This window comes from Anabrus simplex, chromosome X (assembly GCF_040414725.1).
Source record: "Anabrus simplex isolate iqAnaSimp1 chromosome X, ASM4041472v1, whole genome shotgun sequence".
NCBI lineage: Eukaryota > Metazoa > Arthropoda > Insecta > Orthoptera > Tettigoniidae > Anabrus > Anabrus simplex.
In genome coordinates this window covers 116,376,178-116,401,490 of record NC_090279.1, presented here as the reverse complement: position 1 = coordinate 116,401,490, position 25,313 = coordinate 116,376,178, and the positions used below count along the sequence as shown (strand labels likewise).

At 38.4% G+C, this 25,313-nt stretch overlaps 1 protein-coding gene across 5 annotated transcripts in view; it reads right to left on the bottom strand.

Moving 5' to 3' along the window:
- Positions 1 to 5,075: 5,075 nt before the first annotated feature.
- Positions 5,076 to 25,313, bottom strand: part of LOC137503381 (oocyte zinc finger protein XlCOF28-like) — a 148,506-nt gene continuing 128,268 nt past the window's right edge. For all 5 annotated transcript variants that reach the window (XM_068230970.1, XM_068230973.1, XM_068230972.1 and 2 more), the window contains one exon: positions 5,076 to 6,502. In XM_068230970.1, coding sequence (XP_068087071.1) covers positions 5,106 to 6,502 — 1,397 coding nt within the window. In that variant the 3' untranslated portion in view covers positions 5,076 to 5,105. The remainder of the gene's footprint in view (positions 6,503 to 25,313) is intronic.

Sequence of the window (25,313 nt, the reverse complement as noted above, 5' to 3'; positions counted from 1 at the left end):
ATGATGTATATGTCAGATAATTGTACAAAACCCCAGTATTTTCACACTCCTAATCCTTCCTTGTACCCTAACGAGTATATCTAATGGAATTTGACGGTGCCTACAAGTAAACTGGCGATGGCTTTTATACTGTAACCCAACAATGGCTGGCACAATTTATAAATCAACAGATCCTGGTTTCAGGCTACAAACCACTGCGACATGCGAAACTCAATTGTTTCTTACCGATAATTTCAGTGAAATTACTAACTAAACCAATCGGTATGCGATAATGATAGTAATAATAATAACATAAAATAATTTGTTTTAAATTGCACATATTGCTTTTATTTGCTGCAGTATAGCTTGCTCTAAATTTTTACCTACAGCCTAAATACATCATTTAAGAGCAAGTGCTATCTCCAAAATCGTGAAAGAGCTATTGCTATTTGCTTTACGTCGCACCGACACAGATAGGTCTTATGGCGACGATGGGATAGGAAAGGACTAGGAATGGGAAGGAAGCGGCCATGGCCTTAATTAAGGTACAGCCCCAGCATTTGCCTGGTGTGAAAATGGGAAACCACCAGGCACAGGTCTTATAAGAAAGAAATTCACATTTAAGATACGAGTAGTAGAGACAACACAGAGAACTTTAAGTGTGTAGAGTGGGGCAAATTCTGGAACTTGCACCTTTGACTCGAGTCAGTCTGAATGTTACAAACCATTATTCTCGTCATTATTCCGTATTGAAGAATAGCTAATCACAAAGTTTATACAAGGTGTAATTTTAATACCACCTATTCAATACAATTTATTCTACTATTGTGTGGTTAAATACATATGAAAATTACCAGAAATTTGAAGGGTACATGTTTCGCCCACTGTTTATTGGGCATCATCAGCCTCACACTAGAAGTAGGAACTTCAAACAGACTAATGCTGCAGATACATTAGGACATACGTTGCATCTTGAGAATAAATTGACAACATTGTTGACTACGGACATCCACGTCTACATGAGGCATTTTCTGGTTACACAAAATTGTCGTCCAACCTACCTTCTTTTAACTGGATATTTTTAGCAGCGTTTATGACAAATTCTTCAATGTTTTTTAGCACTTCACGACATACTATGATTTCTATCCAACTTTCCAAGACGTCTTAATCTATACCGCCTCCAATTCAACTACATATTTTCATCCTTATTTTAAATTTTGGCCTCAAACATGAGCAAATACTGTATCTTTTAACTGTCTTGTTCTTATCCTGTGATGCCTCATTTTTTATATTCTATTTTCCAAATGTAATATATATTGTTCAAGCTTTTTATCAAAACGATCCATTTCAGTGTCATACATGGATTATTTTTGAAAAACAATGTGTGACAATTACTTTTAGACGAACGCTTCAATTTTTCAAAGTGATTTTAGCATAAGTTCTGTTTAATTCAATATTTTTGTACTGTAAACATTTTGCATCCACAGTATTAACACTTGTAATTATTTTTCAATATGTTTTATGTAAATTATTATGACTCCTTAGACCATGTGTGTTTTAAGATTGACTGAGGCTGATGATGCCCAATAAACAGTAGGCGAAACATGTACACTTCAAATTTCTGGTAATTTCCATGTGTATTCAATCACACAATAGTGGAATGAATTTTATTGAATAGGTAGTATTAAAATTACTCCTTGTATAAACTTTGTGATCAGTCTGAATGCCCGAACCAATGCTGGGTATTGCCAAAGAGTTTTCACGTTCAAGATGGCAGCCAAAGTTATTCGGTCATACATGGGCAAACGTAACCTCCACATAATTTATGGTCAAAGAGTGTGACCGGCAATAATATGCTCATACTTTTACGACCCCAGGGCAAAGGTTTTCACATTTATTGTCTTGTATTTTTCACACCTTTTAATATGCTCCTACCGTGTTAAAAAATGGCAGACACAACTTTCACTGTATCGATACACACACAACGTAAATGAATGCATGTTGGAAAAAACTGTATTAAGTGTATCCATATCCCCCTTGGATAGTTTTTATTCATGGATTCAACAGTAAGTTTTCTCATCTAAATCTCTTTCCTAGTTCCCTGCAAAAATGCCTTAATGAGGTTTTACTGTATAGGAAAGTGCTAAGTTCTGAAACAGCTAGGTATGAAAAATACAAGACAATAAATGTGAAAACCTTTGCCCTGGGGTCGTAAAAGTATCAGCACATTATTGCAGGTCACACTCTTTCTAAGGTGATCTTCAGTAATGTGATTCCAGAAAAACTGCAAATCTAGAAGAATCAACTTCACCCAAGGCAAAAACCCCAAAAATAACATCAAGTGCTGGTAAGAAGAAGTCAGAGGATAGCCACAGAAAATTCATCCTATAAAGCAGGTATCTTCTACGCAACTATAAATGACAATATCTTGTTCTTTAATTATTATTTTCTGAAAATTTATTGTTTCAAGCATTAGTGCCCAATTATCTCCCGAAGTTATAATCCTAGCTTGATTAAACTTTCTGTGCTGATGTATTACATTCAGATATAGCCAGGAACCATAAAAATGGCAGAATTTATTATGAAATTCTAATTTTTTTAAATATACTGTATATGCTCAACATAAATTTAATATGAAAACATTATTGTGAATTATTTTTTAACATACACCTTTCACCAGTTTGGTATGTGCTTTGTGTAATACACTTCATTAACTGGCAACCTTTTGTGTATCTAAGTTTTATGGTTCTCTAGAAAATGGGCTTTAAAGATTTGTAAAATTTACATTTAGAGGGCAGTGGGAGGTCTCCTTAAAGCACTTGACAAAAGAAGATAAGAACAATACAGCAGATTCCTGGTAGTAGTTCAAGGTTCCACAGAATCTGAACCAGTCTTATAAACTTTTTCCTTAACAATGTGCATACGGAAAGAACACTCCCCCCCCCCCCCCCTCTCTAGCACTGCAGGCTGACAGATACCTATGTCCTGGTGTATGTTGTTTTTTTGTTTGTCCCTTCATTAATTCAGATGACCTCCACTTGAAACAACTGAAGAAAGAACTTACCGGTTGTAAAAATGCAAATGAAAGCAAGGTTTCAAAATAGATAAATAGCAATTCTGAACTGACCGATGTTTCAATCCTTGATATGGCATTATGTCAAGCAGTAAACAGAAGCTACATCCACTGACACTATGCTTCTTAGAAGATGGCTGCTCAAAAATGAGGTTCTGTATTAAAACAGAAGAAATTGGACAATTCCTAAAAAGAGAAATTAAATGTGTGTTTCTTTTAAACTCTGTAATGTCAACCCATATCTAACACTAGTATGTACCGTACCATACTCTTCTTTTTGTACTCATTAGACATTCATTACATTGTTCTTATTTCCGTGCAATCCGAGATTCTTATAATTTGAGGTAGCATCAGGCCCAATCAACTCAAATTATTATACATACACAGTTTTTCATAAGACATCAGCACACGTACTGTGTGTGACCACAAGGATCCTGAAATTTACAAAAAACGCTAGACATAATATTACAATTTGGAAAAAAAAAATCATATGCCCAACCCCCATGGCGCAACAGCCCTGAAAGGCCATGTCCTCCCAAGCGACCACTGATCAGCCCGAAGACCTGCAGATTGTGAGGTGTTGTGTGGTCAGCACGATTTTTGGCTTTCTAGACCGGGACCGCCATCTCACCATCAGATAGCTCCTCAATTGTAATCATGTAGGCTGAGTGGACCTTGAGCCAGCCCTCAGGTCCAGGTAAAAATCCCTGTGACCTGACCGGGAATCAAACCCGGGAACTCCGGATAAGAGGCAGCCACGCTACCGCTAAAACACAGGGCTGGCATTATTCATATGCACAAAATAACTGCTTGGACTCATCCTTTAGGGAAGGTAAATGCAACAGATTAATATGGGATTATCACACAAAGTGGGCTAGATTCACAATCATGATACGAAGGTCGATCAAATATAAGCAGGATTTTTGTTCCTGAACATCAACAGTTGGTAGGACTGGTGCCACGCTTCTGCTATGCTTGGGCGGAACCGTTAGGAGTGGGGAGAGCGTGCTGTTAAATATTTCCCGCTGTTTTGTCAGTAATGCTCACGACAGGTGCAGCCCTCCACTGCGCAATGCACAATTATAAAATTTCTTGCTCTGAAGGAGTTATAGCGGCAGAAATTTGCCAGAGATTGACTGCACAGTTCGGTGATCAAAAACATTGTCGAGGACGCGTGTCTGTAAAGAGTGACGGAGGAAAGGGAAGGCAACACCAGTGAAAGCCAAGAATCGAGTGTCAGCTGGCAAGGTTCTTGCAACCGCTGTTTTCGATCGGCGAGGCATTTTGCTGATTGATTTTTTGCATGACCGATGCACAATATATGCTGCCTACTACTGGGAGCTGTTGAACAAGGCAAGGGTTGCATATACCCGCAAAAGACGAGACCAACTGATTCGACAATGCGAGGCCCCATGCTGCAGCTCTAACTGTCTCCAAGCTACAGGAAATGCATTGGACTACACTTGATCATCCTCCTTACAGCCCGGACTTATCACCCTGCGATTTCCATTTGTTCGGACCACTTAAAGAAGCTCTAGGAGGGCAACGATTTGAAGATGACGAAAGTGTGGAAGACTTCGTGTGCAACTGGCTGGTGACACGATCCTGTTCTTTTTATGATGAGGGCATCAAAAAGCTGCCCATATGCTGTTTTTCAATAAATGAATTTAAATAAAAAATAAAATCCTGTTTATATTTTATCCCTCCCCCACCTTGTATATAAAGTCGGTGGTGCAGAATGCTTAACAAGTCTTTGATAATGCCTAATATGATACTGTTGAGAGTATTTTTGGGGATGCCTAACCTTTTCAAAATGTTCCAGGTGTATTGTATGCTACCTCCCCTACTACTAAATAACTATCCTTTAACTGACCAATGTTAGGTCGGATGTTGTAATATTCGCTTAAATATGGCAGGCAAGGTTCATAAATATCTCTCTAAATCATTCTAAAACAGAAAGGCAAGGACAAGGAAGTGTCACAATATTCCTTGGACTGATAGGGATAAAAAACTTTAGTACTCCTTAAAGAAATATACAACATTTAATAAATACTTATTTTCCACGGACTCTCAGAGACGACCGAGTCTGTCTGTTGTGAACTGTTCGTACGTGTGCCTGTAGTTGTAGCTTGGAGTTGAACCACTTGTTCTTACACATCTTACACGAGTATTGGTGACTCTTCATGTGCACTTTGTGAGCAGTACTGTCCTCAAGAACCTTCTTACAAACATCACATTTCATAACCTGCTTATGAACTTTCATATGCACTGCAAGGTCACGGGTTTTAGCAAAAGTTCTGGCACAGGTGCAGCACGTTAATAATTTATGTTTCTTGGCATGCAGTTTCAAACTGTGGACGGATTTGAAATGCATTTTACACTCGCTACACACGTGATGTTTCTTGACGTGCCCATTGATGGCAGGTGTGTTTGGTATTTTATCTGCCCGAAACTTCCTTACAGGAGGTTGTTCTGATTTCTGTTTGCAATTCACTTTTTCTTCAAGACGTTTCAAGAGAGGCAATGACTTCACTTCAGGCTCTGGCTTTGAGGAAGACACTGGTAATTTCTTTTCCGACTCCAGTTTTGAACGGTTCTCCTTACATCGAAGTCTGGAGGCACGTGCAGATGCTTTGACTTTTGACGGAGGTTTAGAGGGCTGCGACGAAGTCTTCTCCTTAGATCCCTGTTTTGAAACTTTTGGTTTAAGTCTTGAGGAACGCATTGGTATTTCCTCATTCACCTTAGGGTGTAGAGACAGTTCTGATGACTTTCGAAGTTTCAGGCGTGATATTTGAGATTGTGCAAGGGTTTTCTCTATGGATCGACCTTTCTGACGCTGCACCAGTGTCCTATCTTCAGACTTCAGTTCTAAGGTTTTAATCTGAAATCTCCAAGGCTTCATCAATTCTTTATCTTTGGACTCAATTCTGTTGAGTTGGACTGGTGTCTTCTTGTTAGTCTCCACGTCTGAGGACTCAGGTGGTTCCTCTTTAGATGGAAGCACTGTAGGCTGAGTAAATTCTTTATCCTCAGGTAGCTGAAGCGCTTCCTCAGGTTTCAGAGACTGCACTGATGGTTTCTCCTCACCGTCCATTTTGTGAGTCATCAAATGACTGACTAATTTATGATTGTTCATGAACTGCTCACCACAAACGGAACAGGTAAACTTCAAGTGCATCTGGATGTGGTTCATGAGGCTGTCGCTACGAAGAAACGTCTGGGAACATATAGAACACTCGAATCTCTTCTTGGTGGCACCGGCCTTTTCAGAGATACAGATGTGTAGAGTGAACTGGGCTTTAGTGTTGAACTTCCTGGAACACAGTGCGCAGTGGAAGGAAGTCTGGCAGATCTCAGTGTGTAAATGAGCAGCCAAGTCTTCTTTGGTGAAGTAACGGGCACAGTGATCACATTTGAGCAACGATCCCTTCGTGCTAGTGCGGCCATCTGAAAAAGACAAATAAACATAGTGAGAGATTATTTCTTACTTGATTCTGACTGCCAGCAAACATTAACGGATTCAAATACCATTCACTCATGAGTTCTAGTTAGAAAGGATTCGTTCATTATTGAATAATAATAATAATAATAATAATAATAATAATAATAATAATAATAATAATAATAATCATCATCATCATCATCATCATCACCATCATCATCATTTCCCTTTATCCAGCTGTAGCCGGGTAGTGGCAAATATGGTTCCTCTGCACAGCAGCAGAGGACGCCCTAACCTTTTCCGAGACACCATATCTGCTTTATCCATATAGGCTATTGTTATGATGGGCTCGCCACACCCAAAGGCATTTTATACCTACTGCCAGATTCAAAATTAGGCCGCCGCTAACATGGAGACAGACGCCTTTCGTAGCTGCTCCTCTGGAGTACAGACACAACGGGTTTGCCCCTTCCACCATCTCAACCGTACCAAAGTCCACCTTCTCTGCTGTAGATGCCGCTGAGGTCTTCACTCATAACCCTGAAGTGGGACCCATACCAGATGTTACACACCAGGTCAGTATGCTCTGGGACTCACATAGGCAGGGGCGTCACTCCCTGAGTAAGGCTGCCTCCGAAGAAGGTCCCTACCTCCACAACCTAAATGACAAAGTTCTTTCTGCTGATAATGATTATGATGATGATGATGACAATGACTCGGCCTTTTAGGCTGCCTGTAAGTCAATTTTAATGTTTTAATGTACAAGATGGCAGAGAAACTATTCTCTGTGGGTGATTGATGGCTGAGTTTTAGTTAATTTTGTTGAGTAAACAATAGATGTGCACCAGAGATCTTGAACATGAAAACATCAGGTAACGCAGAGTCGAATGGATTTTCTTACACCATTGAAAAATCTGGTTACGTCTGCCAGGCTTACAGCAGCGATCTTGGGATCCAGAGGGCAACACTCACTACCTGATCCACAAAGGGTGCCAACTTCCTTTCACACACTGACCCCTCAACTATTAAGATCCCCATTGCAAGTATGTCATATTTAAGTCCCTAACATAAAAAAAAAGAAACTGGATGTAGAAATCAACACTGCTACAGGAGTGTTTCTGAACTTAAAACATCTTGTGTGAAACTGTGAATTCAGATTCAAAAATCGTTGGTTCATTGTGAAGTGTTATGTGTTATACCAATGCTGTTTTATGGTTCTGAAGGATGGGCAGGCCTTTGGAATATGGCCATCTTAATAATAAAAAGCCCTTATACAGTTGTTTAACACTTGTATAGTTATCCACTGAATAAACCCTGTATAAGCGTTGTGTATTTTTCTTACTAATAAACGTGGTATACGCATTTTATTACTATACAGCAGGTATACACTCGTTCCAAGGCGTAGGAATTTCTTTCTGCAGTTCACTGCCTTTATGATCGCTTCTGCTGGTTATCTATGAGCAAAACTTTCTGGAAAGTCGCACAGTAGCATGGCATATCGAAAAGGCAGTGGCAACACTGAGACAGCTGGGAAAAAAATCCACAGCCTGTTTCCAGTCATGCGACCGGGTCAGAAATGGAATGAATGAAGCCCCCATCTAGCGGCGAGGACGGAAATTGTGCCGGCTACCGAAGCCTGTCGCACTCCTCTGGGGCAATGATTAATGAATGACAGCTGGAATGAAATGATAGTGGAGAGTATTGCTGGAATGAAAGATGATAGGGAAAACCGGAGTATTATTTTACATGTAATGTGATAGCCAACCAGGCAAAAACTAAGACAAACAGGTATATTAACCTCAAGGTTAAAGTCTGTAAGATTGCTAAAGATATCTGGTTTTTGAAAGAATGTTTAAGGTGCGGTGTAATACCGAAATTCTTAAGGTCTACCCAAAGAAAGAACATATCAAATTCAAAATCTCTTGACACCCAAAATAGGTAAACAAAATATGGCTAAAAAACTAATTAAAGTTACTGTACAGAAAAAAATCACTGCTAAACATACAGCCCTACAAAGCACACTTAAGTACATCTCATTTTACATGTCCTTTAGACTGGAGCTCTATTCAACGACATACTATTGAAAAACTCTCCAACATCTTAGACAGAAAGCAAAAAACTCCAGAAAACAAACTAAAACACCTAATAGAAGATCAAAAAAAGTTAACCGTTAATGGGAAAAAAGATCCAATTCCTTTAAAGATAAACAACCCCGCGACAATTAATTTATCAGACACCAATTTTTCTGAAAATGAAATGAACATACTCAACAAAGGAACTAAGTTCAATTGGCCTAACCCGTACAAAATGGAAGAATTAACTATCACAATAGCGGAATCCGAAGCAAATATATGGAAACTGCCGGCAGAAATACAAAATGACATTAAATATGAAGTAAAAAAGAAACTCCCAAGTTTAGTAAAAGAAATGAAAACTAATTCCGACCAGACCCTCCTAAAACAAATAAAAGATTTAAAGACAAAAATAAAAGATAACGGCATTATCGTGACTAAGGCGGATAAAGGTGAAACAATAGTCCTAGTAAATAAAAGTGACTACATCAAAAAAACCAAAGAATTCTTTTCTAATGAATCTTTCACTATAGTAAAGACCCGGTCTTTAGAATTCAAAGGAATCTAAAAACAATCCTTAAAAATTCAATTTGTTTATTTAACGAGCAAGAACAACAAAAAATGGTCAACATGAACCCAACATTACCCAAGGCAAAGGCACTACCTAAAGTACACAAAAACAATACACCCATTCGACCAATTATAAACAGCAGAAATAGCCCAACATATAAAATATCAAAATTTATACATCAGTTCTTCAAAAAGCATTATACGTTCCAGAGTAACTCCTCAATTAAAAACTCAATTGAATTTTGGGAAAGATTAAAAAACTTACAACCCCACCATAGAATGAGCTCGTTCGACATTTCCAATATGTATTCAAATATCCCCATTAAAGAAACGATCGAAATTATTAACTCAAACCTTTCCAAATATAGCAACTTAAGTAAGCTAGAAGTAGATGAATTTATTACACTACTTAAATTCGTATTAAATAACAACTATTTCACCTTTAACAATAAAATTTACCACCAATTAAGTTTAGCTATAGATGACCCCAGCTCAGGAATATTAGCAGATATTTATATGGTTAACATAGAACATAGCATAATTAAACCAAACATAGAAGGAATCTGTCTTTGGCTGAGATTGGTTGACGATACATTTGTAATAACAGACAACCGAAAAAATAACAGCGAAAAAATCCTTGAATTTTTAAACAACATCAATAGATACGTAAAATTTATCAAAGAAGACAAAAAGACAACTCATGGAATTATCTACAGAGCGTTCCAACCTTAAATTGCAGTACAGTGTAGATGGAGCGCGCTGTTGCGAAATCGACTCATGAAGATCACGCTCGAGTGTGACTCAAACAGGGCGTCACAGTTCTCCCGCTTTGGATGAACCGGGTTCGGGAAATGAACTTGAGGATGATCCGGACGATGAGGAAAGTCGTATTAAAAACTTTTCATCGTCGACATCGTCCTGTAATTCGTCTGCTTTCCACAAATCTCTTTCATTTTTCTTTACTTCGTTCACGTAATTTGCCCAATTGTCTTATGTTTTTATAGCATAAAAATGTTAGTTCAGCATTTGGAACAAAACCATGTTCATTACACGCGTGGACTAAGGCAAATCACGGTCCTCGGCTTTTCGGTGGTCTAAGTCCCGAACTCACCCCTTCGGCCTGCCGTGCACTTTTCACTGTCGTATCGTTCCATTCTTTTGTCACTGTCTGCCCAGTATTTACTCACGATTCATCTGTGTAAATTATAGCTTTATTTTGTGCCCTCAAACGTTTTATCTCCCTGAGATATCTGTGCCTCCAATTAATAATTTCATCGGTTTCAATGAAAGCTGCTTTATTACCCCGTCTTAAATAACTGAAGTCTATATCATGTAAGAAGCGATACATCGTAGTTTTGGAAAATCGTGGCAAAGAATCTCCTCAATTTACCAGACTCAAAACCACGTTCAATGTCGGTGGTATGTTACCAAATAAAAGAGAGTGAACCACCCGACGTACTCCACTTCGCACAATTTCATCATATTTAATTTTCCTTGCATTTTTCTGCCGTCCTTCTCTTTTTTGCTTTTTTGCTTTTTTTGCGGGAGTTCGCAAAGGACCATGTGTGTGTTCCTTCCTTATAGCATAGATTGTTCTTTCGGAACAACCTGTAGCTTTAGCTGTTTCACTGACTGCGCTGCTCATATTCATAGTCTTTAAAAAATAATCCAGGACACTCATTATAATATTGCGTTCTTTTCCCCTGAGTTTACCTACGGAACGTTTCTTTTTAATATGACGATCCATTGTACATCCTTCTGCACTTTTTCTTCGAACTAAGAACCCCCCCCGCACGAGCACGAACTGACAACTACACAGACTACATAAACACAACAAACACAATCCACTTGTCCTCAAGAACTATACATTTATCACTGATCTTGTCCGGCCCCATGGCTTAAATGATTAGTGTGCTGGCGTTTGGTCCAGAGGGCCCCGGGTTCGATTCCCGGCCGGATCGGGGATTTTAACCTTCACTGGTTAATTCCAATGGCTCGGGGGCTGGGTGTGTGTGCCATCTTCAGCATTAGAATTCATCACAAGTAGGGCCACATTCTTATAGATGCGCAGGTCGCATGTGCGGCGTCAACTCGAAAGACCTGCACTCGGCCTCTTCGGAGGCCACATGCCATTAAATATTATATATTTATATATCACTGATCTTAATCAATCTTATAATACTGATTAAATGAACACCACTGCACACGGCTGTCAGTATATTTAACAGCTCAGCCAGCCGAGTCACTCGTGAAACGTAAACAAACGAGACGTTCTCCCTGTCATAAATTAAGGCCCGTATTCACCAACGTCGGTAACTTTGGCTGTTATCTTAGATTTCCAAAACTCGGATAATGTTATTATCTCGGATAACGGTTGCTTCCGTATTCACCACAGCATTTATTATCTCGGTTTACGAAACCCAAGATTTCCTTGCAATGTGAATTTGAACGTAGAATTTTTCATACTGCCGCACGGAAAACAAATGACTACGCACTGCCGCCATTAGCGAAAATATACAAGTTGTTGAGTATTTTGGAAGTGTTTGAGATATTATTGCTGTTTTTCGTAATTTTCTCGTCAATCATGTCCGCTTGTGAGCTGCAGAAACGAAGGAAGAAGCCAAATATGACGTTCCACGAGAAGGAAATGTTAATCAATTTGGTGGCTGAGAACATTCATGTAATTGAAAATAAGAAAACAGATGGTGTAACGACGCAGGTGAAGAATGATAGGTGGGGAAAAATTGCCATTTCGTTTAATTCCCAAGGAAATGAGTCTGTTCGGGACGCTGCAAATTTGAAGACAGTTTGGGAGAACATGAAGAAAGCTGCCAGGAAAGCATCAGCGGACAGAAAAATGGAAGTGTTGAAAACAGGTGGGGGCACTAATACGTTTATTAAAAGTGACCCTATTCTGGAAAGAGTAATCGAGCTGATTCGCCCTTCAGTAGAGGGAATGAAGAACCCGTACGATGGCGATAGTGAACCATTAGAGGTGACAACTGTGAGTGATAGGGAACCATTAGAATTAACTATGGACATTGGTACCAGTAATGTAGTTGTTTTGGAAGAGGGGTGTGGGGAGTCTAATATGGAGGCTGAAGCATTGCAGTTGGATTGGAGCGACTATACTTCAAATATGCTAAAGTCTTCAATACATCCAGCTCTGAAACCGACTACAAGCTGTAATGAAAGTGACTCCCATAAAGTGAGCAGTGTAGACTTCAACATTTCCCCAGCCCCTCCAGTGTCAATTTCTCCAAGGTGGGCTAAGCGTAGAAGGCCAACGCTTAGCAAATCAGAAGAACCCTTGGCAAAAGTCCACAAATTAAAAGCTGAGGCGATAACAAAGTGCACGGAGGAAGCAACGCAGGAACACTTGTGGAAACAGGAGCTTCACTCTCTTCGTTTAGAGCAAGAGAGAGTAAAGCTGAAAATTGAACAAGTCAGACTTGAGAGGGAGTATGAACTTCTGAAGCAAGAGAAAATCAAAACAGAATTGTTGGTGAAAAAACAGTAAAATGAGTTCAGCTGTGTTTTTAGTTATTTTGTGTGTGTTTTAGTTATTTACTTTGGGTGTTTCTTATTTAATTGTGTTTTTTCTTATTTAATTCTGGGTGTGTTTCTTGTTATTTGTTTCCTTAATTGTACAGAGAAACAGAAAATACATAAATATTATAGGCTATTCTAAAAAAAAAAATCTGAAAAATTAATCTTCCCAGTTTCGCTATATAATACTGTCATATGTAAGAACAAACTAAACTAACATCATTATGTAACATTTGTTCTTGTACAATACCACAGCATTCTATAAAGTACCAGGTTGGACTACACATTGATGCAACCTCTCACTGATAACTTGTTGGCCAGCTGGCACTTGCATTCTGCTGCTGTTGCTGCTCGTAAATAATTCTCTGCTATCATGATTAGAGAAATAACTCACTAATGTCATAAGCAACAAATTGAATGCTGTTTAACATAGCACTGAAGGCACACATTATTAATTTATTTGAATAGCCTGATGAAATATTTTTTCAGGCAATTGCATTCTATCCTACTTGGTCGAAATATAGGTCATGCCGAGACACATACTGTTTCACTGTTCTCCATTTAGGCCTAACTAATTTAAGAAATGGAACAAACTGAATTTGTACAAGAAGTAGCTAAATCCAAACACCATAGGCATTAAGATAAATTCTTACCTTAAACTTACCTGATGTTGGTTATTTAATATTTTTTCATGATAATTCTAATCTCAGTGCTACTGTAGAAATTTCTTTAATATAGCCTACAAGTGTTGGACACGCTGAGAAAATGGAACAGTTTAAGCCTCACAAATTATTTGTTCATCATTTCTTGACCTTATAGTAATTTACCATAATAAGGTAGTGAAGGAATTAGTGATGAGGGGCAGCTGGAATACTAGTTAAGAATGTGGAAAGTGTAATTAGCTGTTCTAACATACTTTATTTACATATTAATCAACTTCAGAATGACACAACAACAACATAGTAACCAAATATTAATAGACACTTTTAAGCCTCAAAAATCATTTCAGCAAAACTTAAGTAGGAAAAGTGACTTTTATTTTAGAGCTAAGGGTTCATTATCCAACCTCACAAAATACACTATATTTGCTTTTGTAACTTAACATAGTGTGTCATTTTCAGTATTGCTGACATCATTAGCCATTGCTTTTCTTGCTTGTTTTTGTTTTCACTGAAATTTATGCAATTCCTAGAATTTGACATAGATGTCATTACCAACTAATGGCTCAATAAAACCTCCTAAATCAACAAATTAATGCACACACACACACACACACACACACACACACATACCGAAAGAAAGTATGCTTATGCTGAAAATAATTTAGATAACCTTTCTAACCCCTAACAACTTGATTCATGCTGTACAGAAACCAACGGTAAAAAGTTATATTCATCTCACACCTGTGCACACATTTCCTCAGTTGCTAGCAGTTCTTATGAACAACGTACATCCCTAACAAGAAATGAACACCCAACAGTATGTGCAAGTTGTGCAGGCTGGGATGCACTGTGTTATTTTTTAGCATCATTTCTTGATAAGATTATAATAAGTTATACAAAGTACTGCAAAAAAAAGTGGGAAATATTTTCTTTTATTGAAGTGACAGTTATCATTTCTCAACCTTGTTTAATGTGTGACAATATTTATAAAATGGAGTTATCAGCATGTTTTGAATCATAATACAATATATTTTCGACCACATGTACATATAGTGACATCAGATAGTTGCTTTGTTTTAATAAGTTCAGTAGTACAGCAAGGAGGATTTGATGTAGTTTACGCTTTGTAAAAATATACTTTGTGCAAGCACCATCCTAACTGCAGAGTCATTTCTGGGAATACTTAGACACCTCTATTTAACACACAGGCTACGTGCATACATCTTCAATATAGACTGTTATGCCTTTCAGCAGTCAGTCTGCAAGCCTCTTATTCTTAACTAACTGTGGACTCATTCAGTTCCATTCTACTTGTACTTAAATCATTAGAAACTTAGTCGAACCATCGTCGCCTTATTTTCCCTCTACAACTTTTCTTCTTCTTTCTTTTTTTTTTTTTGCTTTACGTTGCACCAACACAGATAGGCCTTAGGGTGACGATGGGACAGGAAAGACCTAGGAATGGGAAGGAAGCGGCCGTGGCCTTACGGTACAGCCCCAGCATTTGCCTGGTGTGAAAATGGGAAACCATGGAAAACCATCTTCAGAGCTGCCGACACTATATCCTGGATGTAAGCTCACAGCTGCGCTGCCCTAACCACACGGCCAACTCACCCGGTTTCTACAACTGTTACCCTCCAGGACCGAGTTAGAGATCTAACATGGTGTGCCTTGGATGATGTCACAATTCAGTCAACAGTGCAGGCAATGTTGGTGCATTAATGTACACAGTACAAACATTGTATTTTATGTTTGAGACTGGCCAAAAGTTGAATTTGATTTGTACAACAAGGAAAGGAAGTCTGGAGCATAAGCCCCCAGGTTAGCTGCCGTGAAGCAGCCTCCAGCCCTCTATTATACCCTGTACAAAACCACTGGTCTGCTCTGGATAGGCCAATGGTCTGGTTACATATCAGTTTCAAAGCCTAGCTTCCAAAAATATACTCTTGCTGGTCAATTGCTTGAAGTTGCAGGTACATTTCTTCTGGCACAAGAAAATTAATTTTGTTCCTGACACTTCCGGACATCTGGCACACGTTGCACAACAAATGAACAGGCCTAAGTTTATTAACCTATGACTTATTAAAAAGTCTATGAATTTCACTTATCACTAGTTATTGTAAATATGTCAGAGATTCAGTACAAGCCACGACAATTTTAAACTGGGCGCTTTACTTATTTTGACCCAATGTGGCCAGACATGATGCGAGCTCTATCAGAGACAACAGCAAACTTGTCTTCATTACAGCCAGGCAATATCAACAAAGAAAATGGTCGCATTCCCTACATTTACACAGTCTTGGATTTACTTCTTCTGTGTAAGAAAGAATACTTCTAGGTGGGGGTTTGTGCATCCTGACTAGCATAAAGGAAGGATCTCTCCTCGCTGCTACTTCTGGTACCACTTCGCATAATTTTTACATGATTTTCCTGTATCCTAAATAAGCGGTACCTGCCATTTCATGAAATAAGTTATCTACCAAACTGACCATTTGTCTTTCCAAACTGTTAGACAGCCTTATGGTTCAAGTTCAGTAATCAATAACATGTATGTCCAACCCTTGTCCTGTTCCTCTATGGAGTCTGGTATGATGCGAGATGAATCTTCGTAGCAAGGTTTTCATGGCCGGATGCCCTTCCTCCCATCAGAGGAGTTAATGAGATATGATGAAGTGTATGGCGTTTAATATGATAGTAGGAAGGGAAAGGGTGAAACCTGGTGCTGGTACATACTCTACTACTCCTGTCGGCTAGCACCACAGGGTCTCCTCAAGGCTTTACATCCCCATCCAATACACGAATCGCCATCAACAGCGTCATATGCCCTCACTCCATGTGAGCACTGCAAAGAGGTTTGGAATTTAATCCATGATTTTGGCATGCAATGTAGCGATTAGAAATTGTATACCAGCACCTACCCTGCTGGCCAACATTCTGATGGTGATACTTTTTTCAACCAATGGGTCTCAAACTGGCTAACCACAGTGTCAGATTGTATAGACTTCAATGCCTTCACGATCATGGCCACCGGACAGGTATCAGTATTCAATAACATATTTCTTTAGATTTTTATAAATATCCCTAACTTCTGAGAATTTTGCATACAAATACAAATATACTGTCATCAAAATTATCAAACTAAGGCATAAGTCTTGCTGGCATTTTTCAGATTAAACCACTTACTATGAATGCTCTTGAAGATGTGCACAAAATCAAAGGTGGATTTCCTGTATAGAGTATTGAAATGAACGGATTTTACATTCTGCAATTCAGAAAACATTTCTATTTATGTTGTTAAAATCAAGACTTGAAAACTTTTATTGTTATGGGTTTTTACGTCCCACTAAACTTTTACAGCTCTTGGAGATGCCGAGGAGATGGAATTTGGTCCCGCAGGACTTCTCTTATATGCTAGTAACATAAATCTACTGACACAAGGTGACATATTTGAGCACCTTCAAATATCAGCGGACCACCAAGTTGGACTCAGAAGGCCGCGCTCTACCATCTCAGCTACTCAACCCAGCCCTTTACTTTTAATGAACGCCAGTACTTCCCATGGAAGCATTAACAATTCTGCAACAGTAAGGTTTTTCACTGGAAATAACCCAACAATTTCCTTCATATGACCATCATATAGGCTTTGATTTTCTGTACCCATTACGTTATGATAGTTTTTCTTGAAAATGTTTCCCTATCGGATCAGTTACTACTGTACAGAGCTGAGAAGAGAGGATCCCTGAAAGAGCAGTTGCATGTGGGGGGTTAGGGGGAACTGAAGGTGAAGAGGAATGGCAGGCAGGCAGATGACCTATTATTGGCTAGCGGCGAGCAATATCTGATACCACTCTCGATGAAAACAATGAGAGGTTTGAGAGCACTGGCTACGACGACAAGGGGTACCATGTTGTGTTAAAATGCGCAGAGCGCAGGTATAAGACTTGGATTGAGGTGATAAAACCAATAGCTATTTAAAATTCATCAACTTTCTAGCTGCTCATAGCCATATCGTACCTAGGCTACCCCACTTCAACTGCGAACTCAGTCCAATAGTTGCATGGGCTAAAGTAAAACAGTATGTTTAGTGATGCTAGTGACCTTGGTGTGAATATCATTTTGAGAGCTAAGCAAAGAAGTTATCAAGATACCAGCAGTAACAAAAGATGTCTGCGTGGGGTATAGCTGTCATGAGTAGTACTGACAGAGACAGGATTATTGAAGTCATGGCAAACTAGTTAACAGGAGTGAAGAAGATTCTAATAAATTATCCTCCTCCAACAAAACTTATTCAGACTTGGCTTCACCCTTGTAAAGCAATTTTTCATCTTAAGATGTAGCCTATAATTTTTTCCAAATCATTTTCATATTTTTATTCTGCTGTGATATGATTAATATTATCATTATTACTATGACTGCAATATTATTCACTGATACAGCAATCGAGAGACCTGGTACTTTGAAACGGGCAGAAAGGTCTAATATAATAGCCTATAACGGAGAGAATTGTGTAAAACGTACCAATAAAATTTTAGGCCTTTCTTTTGCATCAAGAGGGATTTTCAGAAGATTAATATAAATTTATGTGAGTACAATCTGGTCAGCCTGCGTCAATCATTGTTGTACTTTAAAGTCTTGGATTCCATTCGTAGATATTTACAGAACCAATGTTTCTGGGCCAAGCAGTAGCAATACCTCCCTCGCCTCTGCTTCACCATCAAGAATCTGATCATCTCGTCAGCTCCATACAATAAGTACTCCTAAAAAATAATTCCTATTTTCACTTTCGAAAGGAGAGAGATGGGGCTTTCTTGAAAAACTCTGGAGATACTTTGGATGTGGTAGCACAAACCAAACTTATATGAAATAAATTTCATGGTTAAAAGCCTGTATGGCAAACTTGCTTTTACCTGCTCTAGGACTGTTAGGTCTGCAGGCATTATAGCCTACGCATGGTATACTTCACTCGATAAATAAGGCAATTTCTTTAATTCTTCACTAAAAAGTTACACCCTTGTCTTAAGTTAGTACTGTACAAACATGCATATTTAGGTAACCACAGTGCTTATCAGTACATCCCATTTTTTATCATACGAAAACTGTATGGATTGTCTTTCTATCCTTTCAGGAATCAAGCTGTTTCACCCATAAATCAGCTTCTGCTTACTTTAAGATATTACGCTACTGGAAGTGGTCAGCTTAGTGTGGCAGATTATGCTGGGGTGAGCCAGTCTACGGCATCTAGAATTGTACATCGAGTCAGCGCAGCCATAGCAGCTTTACGACCCCGCTATATTAATCTTCCTCAAACACCTCAGTCTATACATCGAACACAGATTAACTTTTATAATATCGCCAGGTTTCCAAAGGTGATAGGGGCAATGGACTGTACCCACATCCGGATACAATCCCCTGGTGGTAATGAAGCAGAGCTCTTTCGAAACAGAAAGATGTACTTTTCTTTAAATGTCCAAGGAATGTGTAATTCTAACATGGAATTTTCCAACATTGTAGCTAGATGGCCAGGCAGTAGTCATGACAGCACTATTTTTAATAATTGTGTAGAACGAGCCAGATTTGAGCAAGGTATCTACAGAGATTCAGTATTGCTGGTAGATGCAGGTTACCCCTGTAGACCATATTTAATGCCTCCACTGGATGCAGTTCAAACACCGGAAGAGAATCTTTACAATGAATCGCAAATAAGAACAAGAAATGTGATAGAAAGAACATTTGGTATATGGAAGCGACGATTCCCAGTTCTTGCTTTGGGAATGAATGTCACGTTAGATTGTGTATTTCCTGTGATAATTGCAACAGCTGTTCTTCATAATATCTTGCGTCAAGCTGGAGAAGAGCTGCCTCCAGATGATCCACATCTACAGCTACCTACACCGTGGGATGAACTATTAGGAGAAGGGCAGATTGATAGACGAATGGATCAACAGGGCATACCTCGCCGTGACAGTCTTGTTAGACGAACAATAATTGATTCCTACTTTAGAAGTCTTTTACGGCAATAACAACACAGTACTGTCACGGTGATAATCCTCTGTACTGTTGTAACTTCACAAAGATAAAGAGGTAAGTAGAAAAGAAACACTGTGTTTGTTTCTTGCTTACATACAGCATACAACATGAAGTACATGTTGTATTATTGTAATTAGATTTTATTATCTAGCCTATGTTGATGTTTTATAGTATTCTCTTGATTTTCAGATGGCACCAAAGTGCTGTATTCTGGAATGCTACAGTAATTTTGAAGAAATAGATGTCTTGTCAAACCAGAAGTGATTACAAGACTATTCCCAGGTCTACCAGAATATTTGAACTACAAACCAAGCTGGAAGGATTAAAGAAAGATATTGGGGATGAGTGGGAGTTGTTTATAAAGAATGATTGCAAGAGTTTTTGTGTTATAAAAATTTATAAATGTGCCCATAGTGTGTGAAAATAGATACTAATGTGGGAATCCAAGTGTGTGTGAATGGTCATATAATGACTTCTTTTCACTTGTCTTGGATAATGTCACAAGGGAAGCAGCAGAGGTGGTTTCGGCTACAAAGTTTGTTAACAATTAATGTTGACAGGAGCAATGATTCTGCTGAGAATAATACTGAATTTTAGAACAGATGACTCTTAGGCAATCTATAATTAATAATAATAATAATGATGATGATTTGCATTAGAAAAGATGACAGGGTCACTTGTAATTAATATTTATTTGTGTGAAAATGTACAGAAACAGCTAACATTTTTACTAGAACAAATTTTTCTTGGTATGTAAAAATCTTACAATTTTGGTACGATCCTTATTGCTTTTGTGTTGTATGAACAGTTTTCTTGTTATGATGAATAACCTTATTTCAAATATATTTGAGAGAATTCTACATTTTCAATACTTCAAAATATGTATTATCTATTAATATACAATTGGACTATGGTGAAACATGTTTCGTGGCTGAAAATGTCCCAAAAAAAGGGACGAAACATATTCCACTGTAATCCAATTGTATTTTAATAGAAAAATACATATTCTGAATTATTGAAAATGTGGAATTTCTCTTACATACTGGCTTTTAACCATGAAATTTATTTCATATAAGTTTGGTTTGTGCTACCACATCCAAAGTATCTCCAGAGTTTTTCAAGAAAGCCCCATCTCTCTCCTTCTTTCGAAAGTGAAAATAGGAATTATTTTTTAGGAGTACTTATTGTATGGAGCTGACGAGATGATCAGATTCTTGATGGTGAAGCTGAGGCGAGGGAGGTATTGCTACTGCTTGGCCCAGAAACATTGGTTCTGTAAATATCTACGAATGGAATCCAAGACTTTAAAGTACAACAATGATTGACGCAGGCTGACCAGATTGTACTCACATAAATTTATATTAATCTTCTGAAAATCCCTCTTGATGCAAAAGAAAGGCCTAAAATTTTATTGGTACGTTTTACACAATTCTCTCCGTTATAGGCTATTATATTAGACCTTTCTGCCCGTTTCAAAGTACCAGGTCTCTCGATTGCTGTATCAGTGAATAATATTGCAGTCATAGTAATAATGATAATATTAATCATATCACAGCAGAATAAAAATATGAAAATGATTTGGAAAAAATTATAGGCTACATCTTAAGATGAAAAATTTCTTTACAAGGGTGAAGCCAAGTCTGAATAAGTTTTGTTGGAGGAGGATAATTTATTAGAATCTTCTTCACTCCTGTTAACTAGTTTGCCATGACTTCAATAATCCTGTCTCTGTCAGTACTACTCATGACAGCTATACCCCACGCAGACATCTTTTGTTACTGCTGGTATCTTGATAACTTCTTTGCTTAGCTCTCAAAATGATATTCACACCAAGGTCACTAGCATCACTAAACATACTGTTTTACTTTAGCCCATGCAACTATTGGACTGAGTTCGCAGTTGAAGTGGGGTAGCCTAGGTACGATATGGCTATGAGCAGCTAGAAAGTTGATGAATTTTAAATAGCTATTGGTTTTATCACCTCAATCCAAGTCTTATACCTGCGCTCTGCGCATTTTAACACAACATGGTACCCCTTGTCGTCGTAGCCAGTGCTCTCAAACCTCTCATTGTTTTCATCGAGAGTGGTATCAGATATTGCTCGCCGCAAGCCAATAATAGGTCATCTGCCTGCCTGCCATTCCTCTTCACCTTCAGTTCCCCCTAACCCCCCACATGTAACTGCTCTTTCAGGGATCCTCTCTTCTCAGCTCTGTACAGTAGTAACTGATCCGATAGGGAAACATTTTCAAGAAAAACTATCATAACGTAATGGGTACAGAAAATCAAAGCCTATATGATGGTCATATGAAGGAAATTGTTGGGTTATTTCCAGTGAAAAAACTTACTGTTGCAGAATTGTTAATGCTTCCATGGGAAGTACTGGCGTTCATTAAAAGTAAAGGGCTGGGTTGAGTAGCTGAGATGGTAGAGCGCGGCCTTCTGAGTCCAACTTGGTGGTCCGCTGATATTTGAAGGTGCTCAAATATGTCACCTTGTGTCAGTAGATTTATGTTACTAGCATATAAGAGAAGTCCTGCGGGACCAAATTCCATCTCCTCGGCATCTCCAAGAGCTGTAAAAGTTTAGTGGGACGTAAAAACCGATAACAATAAAAGTTTTTCAAGCCTTGATTTTAACAACATAAATAGAAATGTTTTCTGAATTGCAGAATGTAAAATATGTTCATTTCAATACTCTATACAGGAAATCCACCTTTGATTTTGTGCACATCTTCAAGAGCATTCATAGTAAGTGGTTTAATCTGAAAAATGCCAGCAAGACTTATGCCTTAGTTTGATAATTTTGATGACAGTATATTTGTATTTGTATGCAAAATTCTCAGAAGTTAGGGATATTTATAAAAATCTAAAGAAATATGTTATTGAATACTGATACCTGTCCGGTGGCCATGATCGTGAAGGCATTGAAGTCTATACAATCTGACACTGTGGTTGGCCAGTTTGAGACCCATTGGTTGAAAAAAAGTATCACCATCAGAATGTTGGCCAGCAGGGTAGGTGCTGGTATACAATTTCTAATCGCTACATTGCATGCCAAAATCATGGATTAAATTCCAAACCTCTTTGCAGTGCTCACATGGAGTGAGGGCATATGACGCTGTTGATGGCGATTTGTGTATTGGATGCGGATGTAAAGCCTTGAGGAGACCCTGTGGTGCTAGTCGACAGGAGTAGTAGAGTATGTACCAGCACCAGGTTTCACCCTTTCCCTTCCTACTATCATATTAAACGCCATACACTTCATCATATCTCATTAACTCCTCTGATGGGAGGAAGGGCATCCGGCCATGAAAACCTTGCTACGAAGATTCATCTCGCATCATACCAGACTCCATAGAGGAACAGGACAAGGGTTGGACATACATGTTATTGAATACTGAACTTGAACCATAAGGCTGTCTAACAGTTTGGAAAGACAAATGGTCAGTTTGGTAGATAACTTATTTCATGAAATGGCAGGTACCGCTTATTTAGGATACAGGAAAATCATGTAAAAATTATGCGAAGTGGTACCAGAAGTAGCAGCGAGGAGAGATCCTTCCTTTATGCTAGTCAGGATGCACAAACCCCCACCTAGAAGTATTCTTTCTTACACAGAATAAGTAAATCCAAGACTGTGTAAATGTAGGGAATGCGACCATTTTCTTTGTTGATATTGCCTGGCTGTAATGAAGACAAGTTTGCTGTTGTCTCTGATAGAGCTCGCATCATGTCTGGCCACATTGGGTCAAAATAAGTGAAGCGCCCAGTTTAAAATTGTCGTGGCTTGTACTGAATCTCTGACATATTTACAATAACTAGTGATAAGTGAAATTCATAGACTTTTTAATAAGTCATAGGTTAATAAACTTAGGCCTGTTCATTTGTTGTGCAACGTGTGCCAGATGTCTGGAAGTGTCAGGAACAAAATTAATTTTCTTGTGCCAGAAGAAATGTACCTGCAACTTCAAGCAATTGACCAGCAAGAGTATATTTTTGGAAGCTAGGCTTTGAAACTGGTATGTAACCAGACCATTGGCCTATCCAGAGCAGACCAGTGGTTTTGTACAGGGTATAATAGAGGGCTGGAGGCTGCTTCACGGCAGCTAACCTGGGGGCTTATGCTCCAGACTTCCTTTCCTTGTTGTGCAAATCAAATTCAACTTTTGGCCAGTCTCAAACATAAAATACAATGTTTGTACTGTGTACATTAATGCACCAACATTGCCTGCACTGTTTACTGAATTGTGACATCATCCAAGGCACACCATGTTAGATCTCTAACTCGGTCCTGGAGGGTAAGAGTTGTAGAAACTGGGTGAGTTGGCTGTGTGGTTAGGGCAGCGCAGCTGTGAGCTTACATCCAGGATATAGTGTCGGCAGCTCTGAAGATGGTTTTCCGTGGTTTCCCATTTTCACACCAGGCAAATGCTGGGGCTGTACCGTAAGGCCACGGCCGCTTCCTTCCCATTCCTAGGTCTTTCCTGTCCCATCGTCACCCTAAGGCCTATCTGTGTTGGTGCAACGTAAAGCAAAAAAAAAAAAAGAAGAAGAAAAGTTGTAGAAGGTAAATAAGGCGACGATGGTTCGATTAAGTTTCTAATGATTTAAGTACAAGTGGAATGGAACTGAATGAGTCCACAGTTAGTTAAGAATAAGAGGATTATGGAGGCTTGCAGACTGACTGCTGAAAGGCATAACAGTCTATATTGAAGATGTATGCACGTAGCCTGTGTGTTAAATAGAGGTGTCTAAGTATTCCCAGAAATGACTCTGCAGTTAGGATGGTGCTTGCACAAAGTATATTTTTACAAAGCGTAAACTACATCAAATCCTCCTTGCTGTACTACTGAACTTATTAAAACAAAGCAACTATCTGATGTCACTATATGTACATGTGGTCGAAAATATATTGTATTATGATTCAAAACATGCTGATAACTCCATTTTATAAATATTGTCACACATTAAACAAGGTTGAGAAATGATAACTGTCACTTCAATAAAAGAAAATATTTCCCACTTTTTTTTGCAGTACTTTGTATAACTTATTATAATCTTATCAAGAAATGATGCTAAAAAATAACACAGTGCATCCCAGCCTGCACAACTTGCACATACTGTTGGGTGTTCATTTCTTGTTAGGGATGTACGTTGTTCATAAGAACTGCTAGCAACTGAGGAAATGTGTGCACAGGTGTGAGATGAATATAACTTTTTACCGTTGGTTTCTGTACAGCATGAATCAAGTTGTTAGGGGTTAGAAAGGTTATCTAAATTATTTTCAGCATAAGCATACTTTCTTTCGGTATGTGTGTGTGTGTGTGTGCATTAATTTGTTGATTTAGGAGGTTTTATTGAGCCATTAGTTGGTAATGACATCTATGTCAAATTCTAGGAATTGCATAAATTTCAGTGAAAACAAAAACAAGCAAGAAAAGCAATGGCTAATGATGTCAGCAATACTGAAAATGACACACTATGTTAGGTTACAAAAGCAAATATAGTGTATTTTGTGAGGTTGGATAATGAACCCTTAGCTCTAAAATAAAAGTCACTTTTCCTACTTAAGTTTTGCTGAAATGATTTTTGAGGCTTAAAAGTGTCTATTAATATTTGGTTACTATATTGTTGTTGTTGTGTCATTCTGAAGTTGATTAATATGTAAATAAAGTATGTTAGAACAGCTAATTACATTTTCCGCATTCTTAACTAGTATTCCAGCTGCCCCTCATCACTAATGCCTTCACTACCTTATTATGGTAAATTACTATAAGGTCAAGAAATGATGAACAAATAATTTGTGAGGCTTAAACTGTTCCATTTTCTCAGCGTGTCCAACACTTGTAGGCTATATTAAAGAAATTTCTACAGTAGCACTGAGATTAGAATTATCATGAAAAAATATTAAATAACCAACATCAGGTAAGTTTA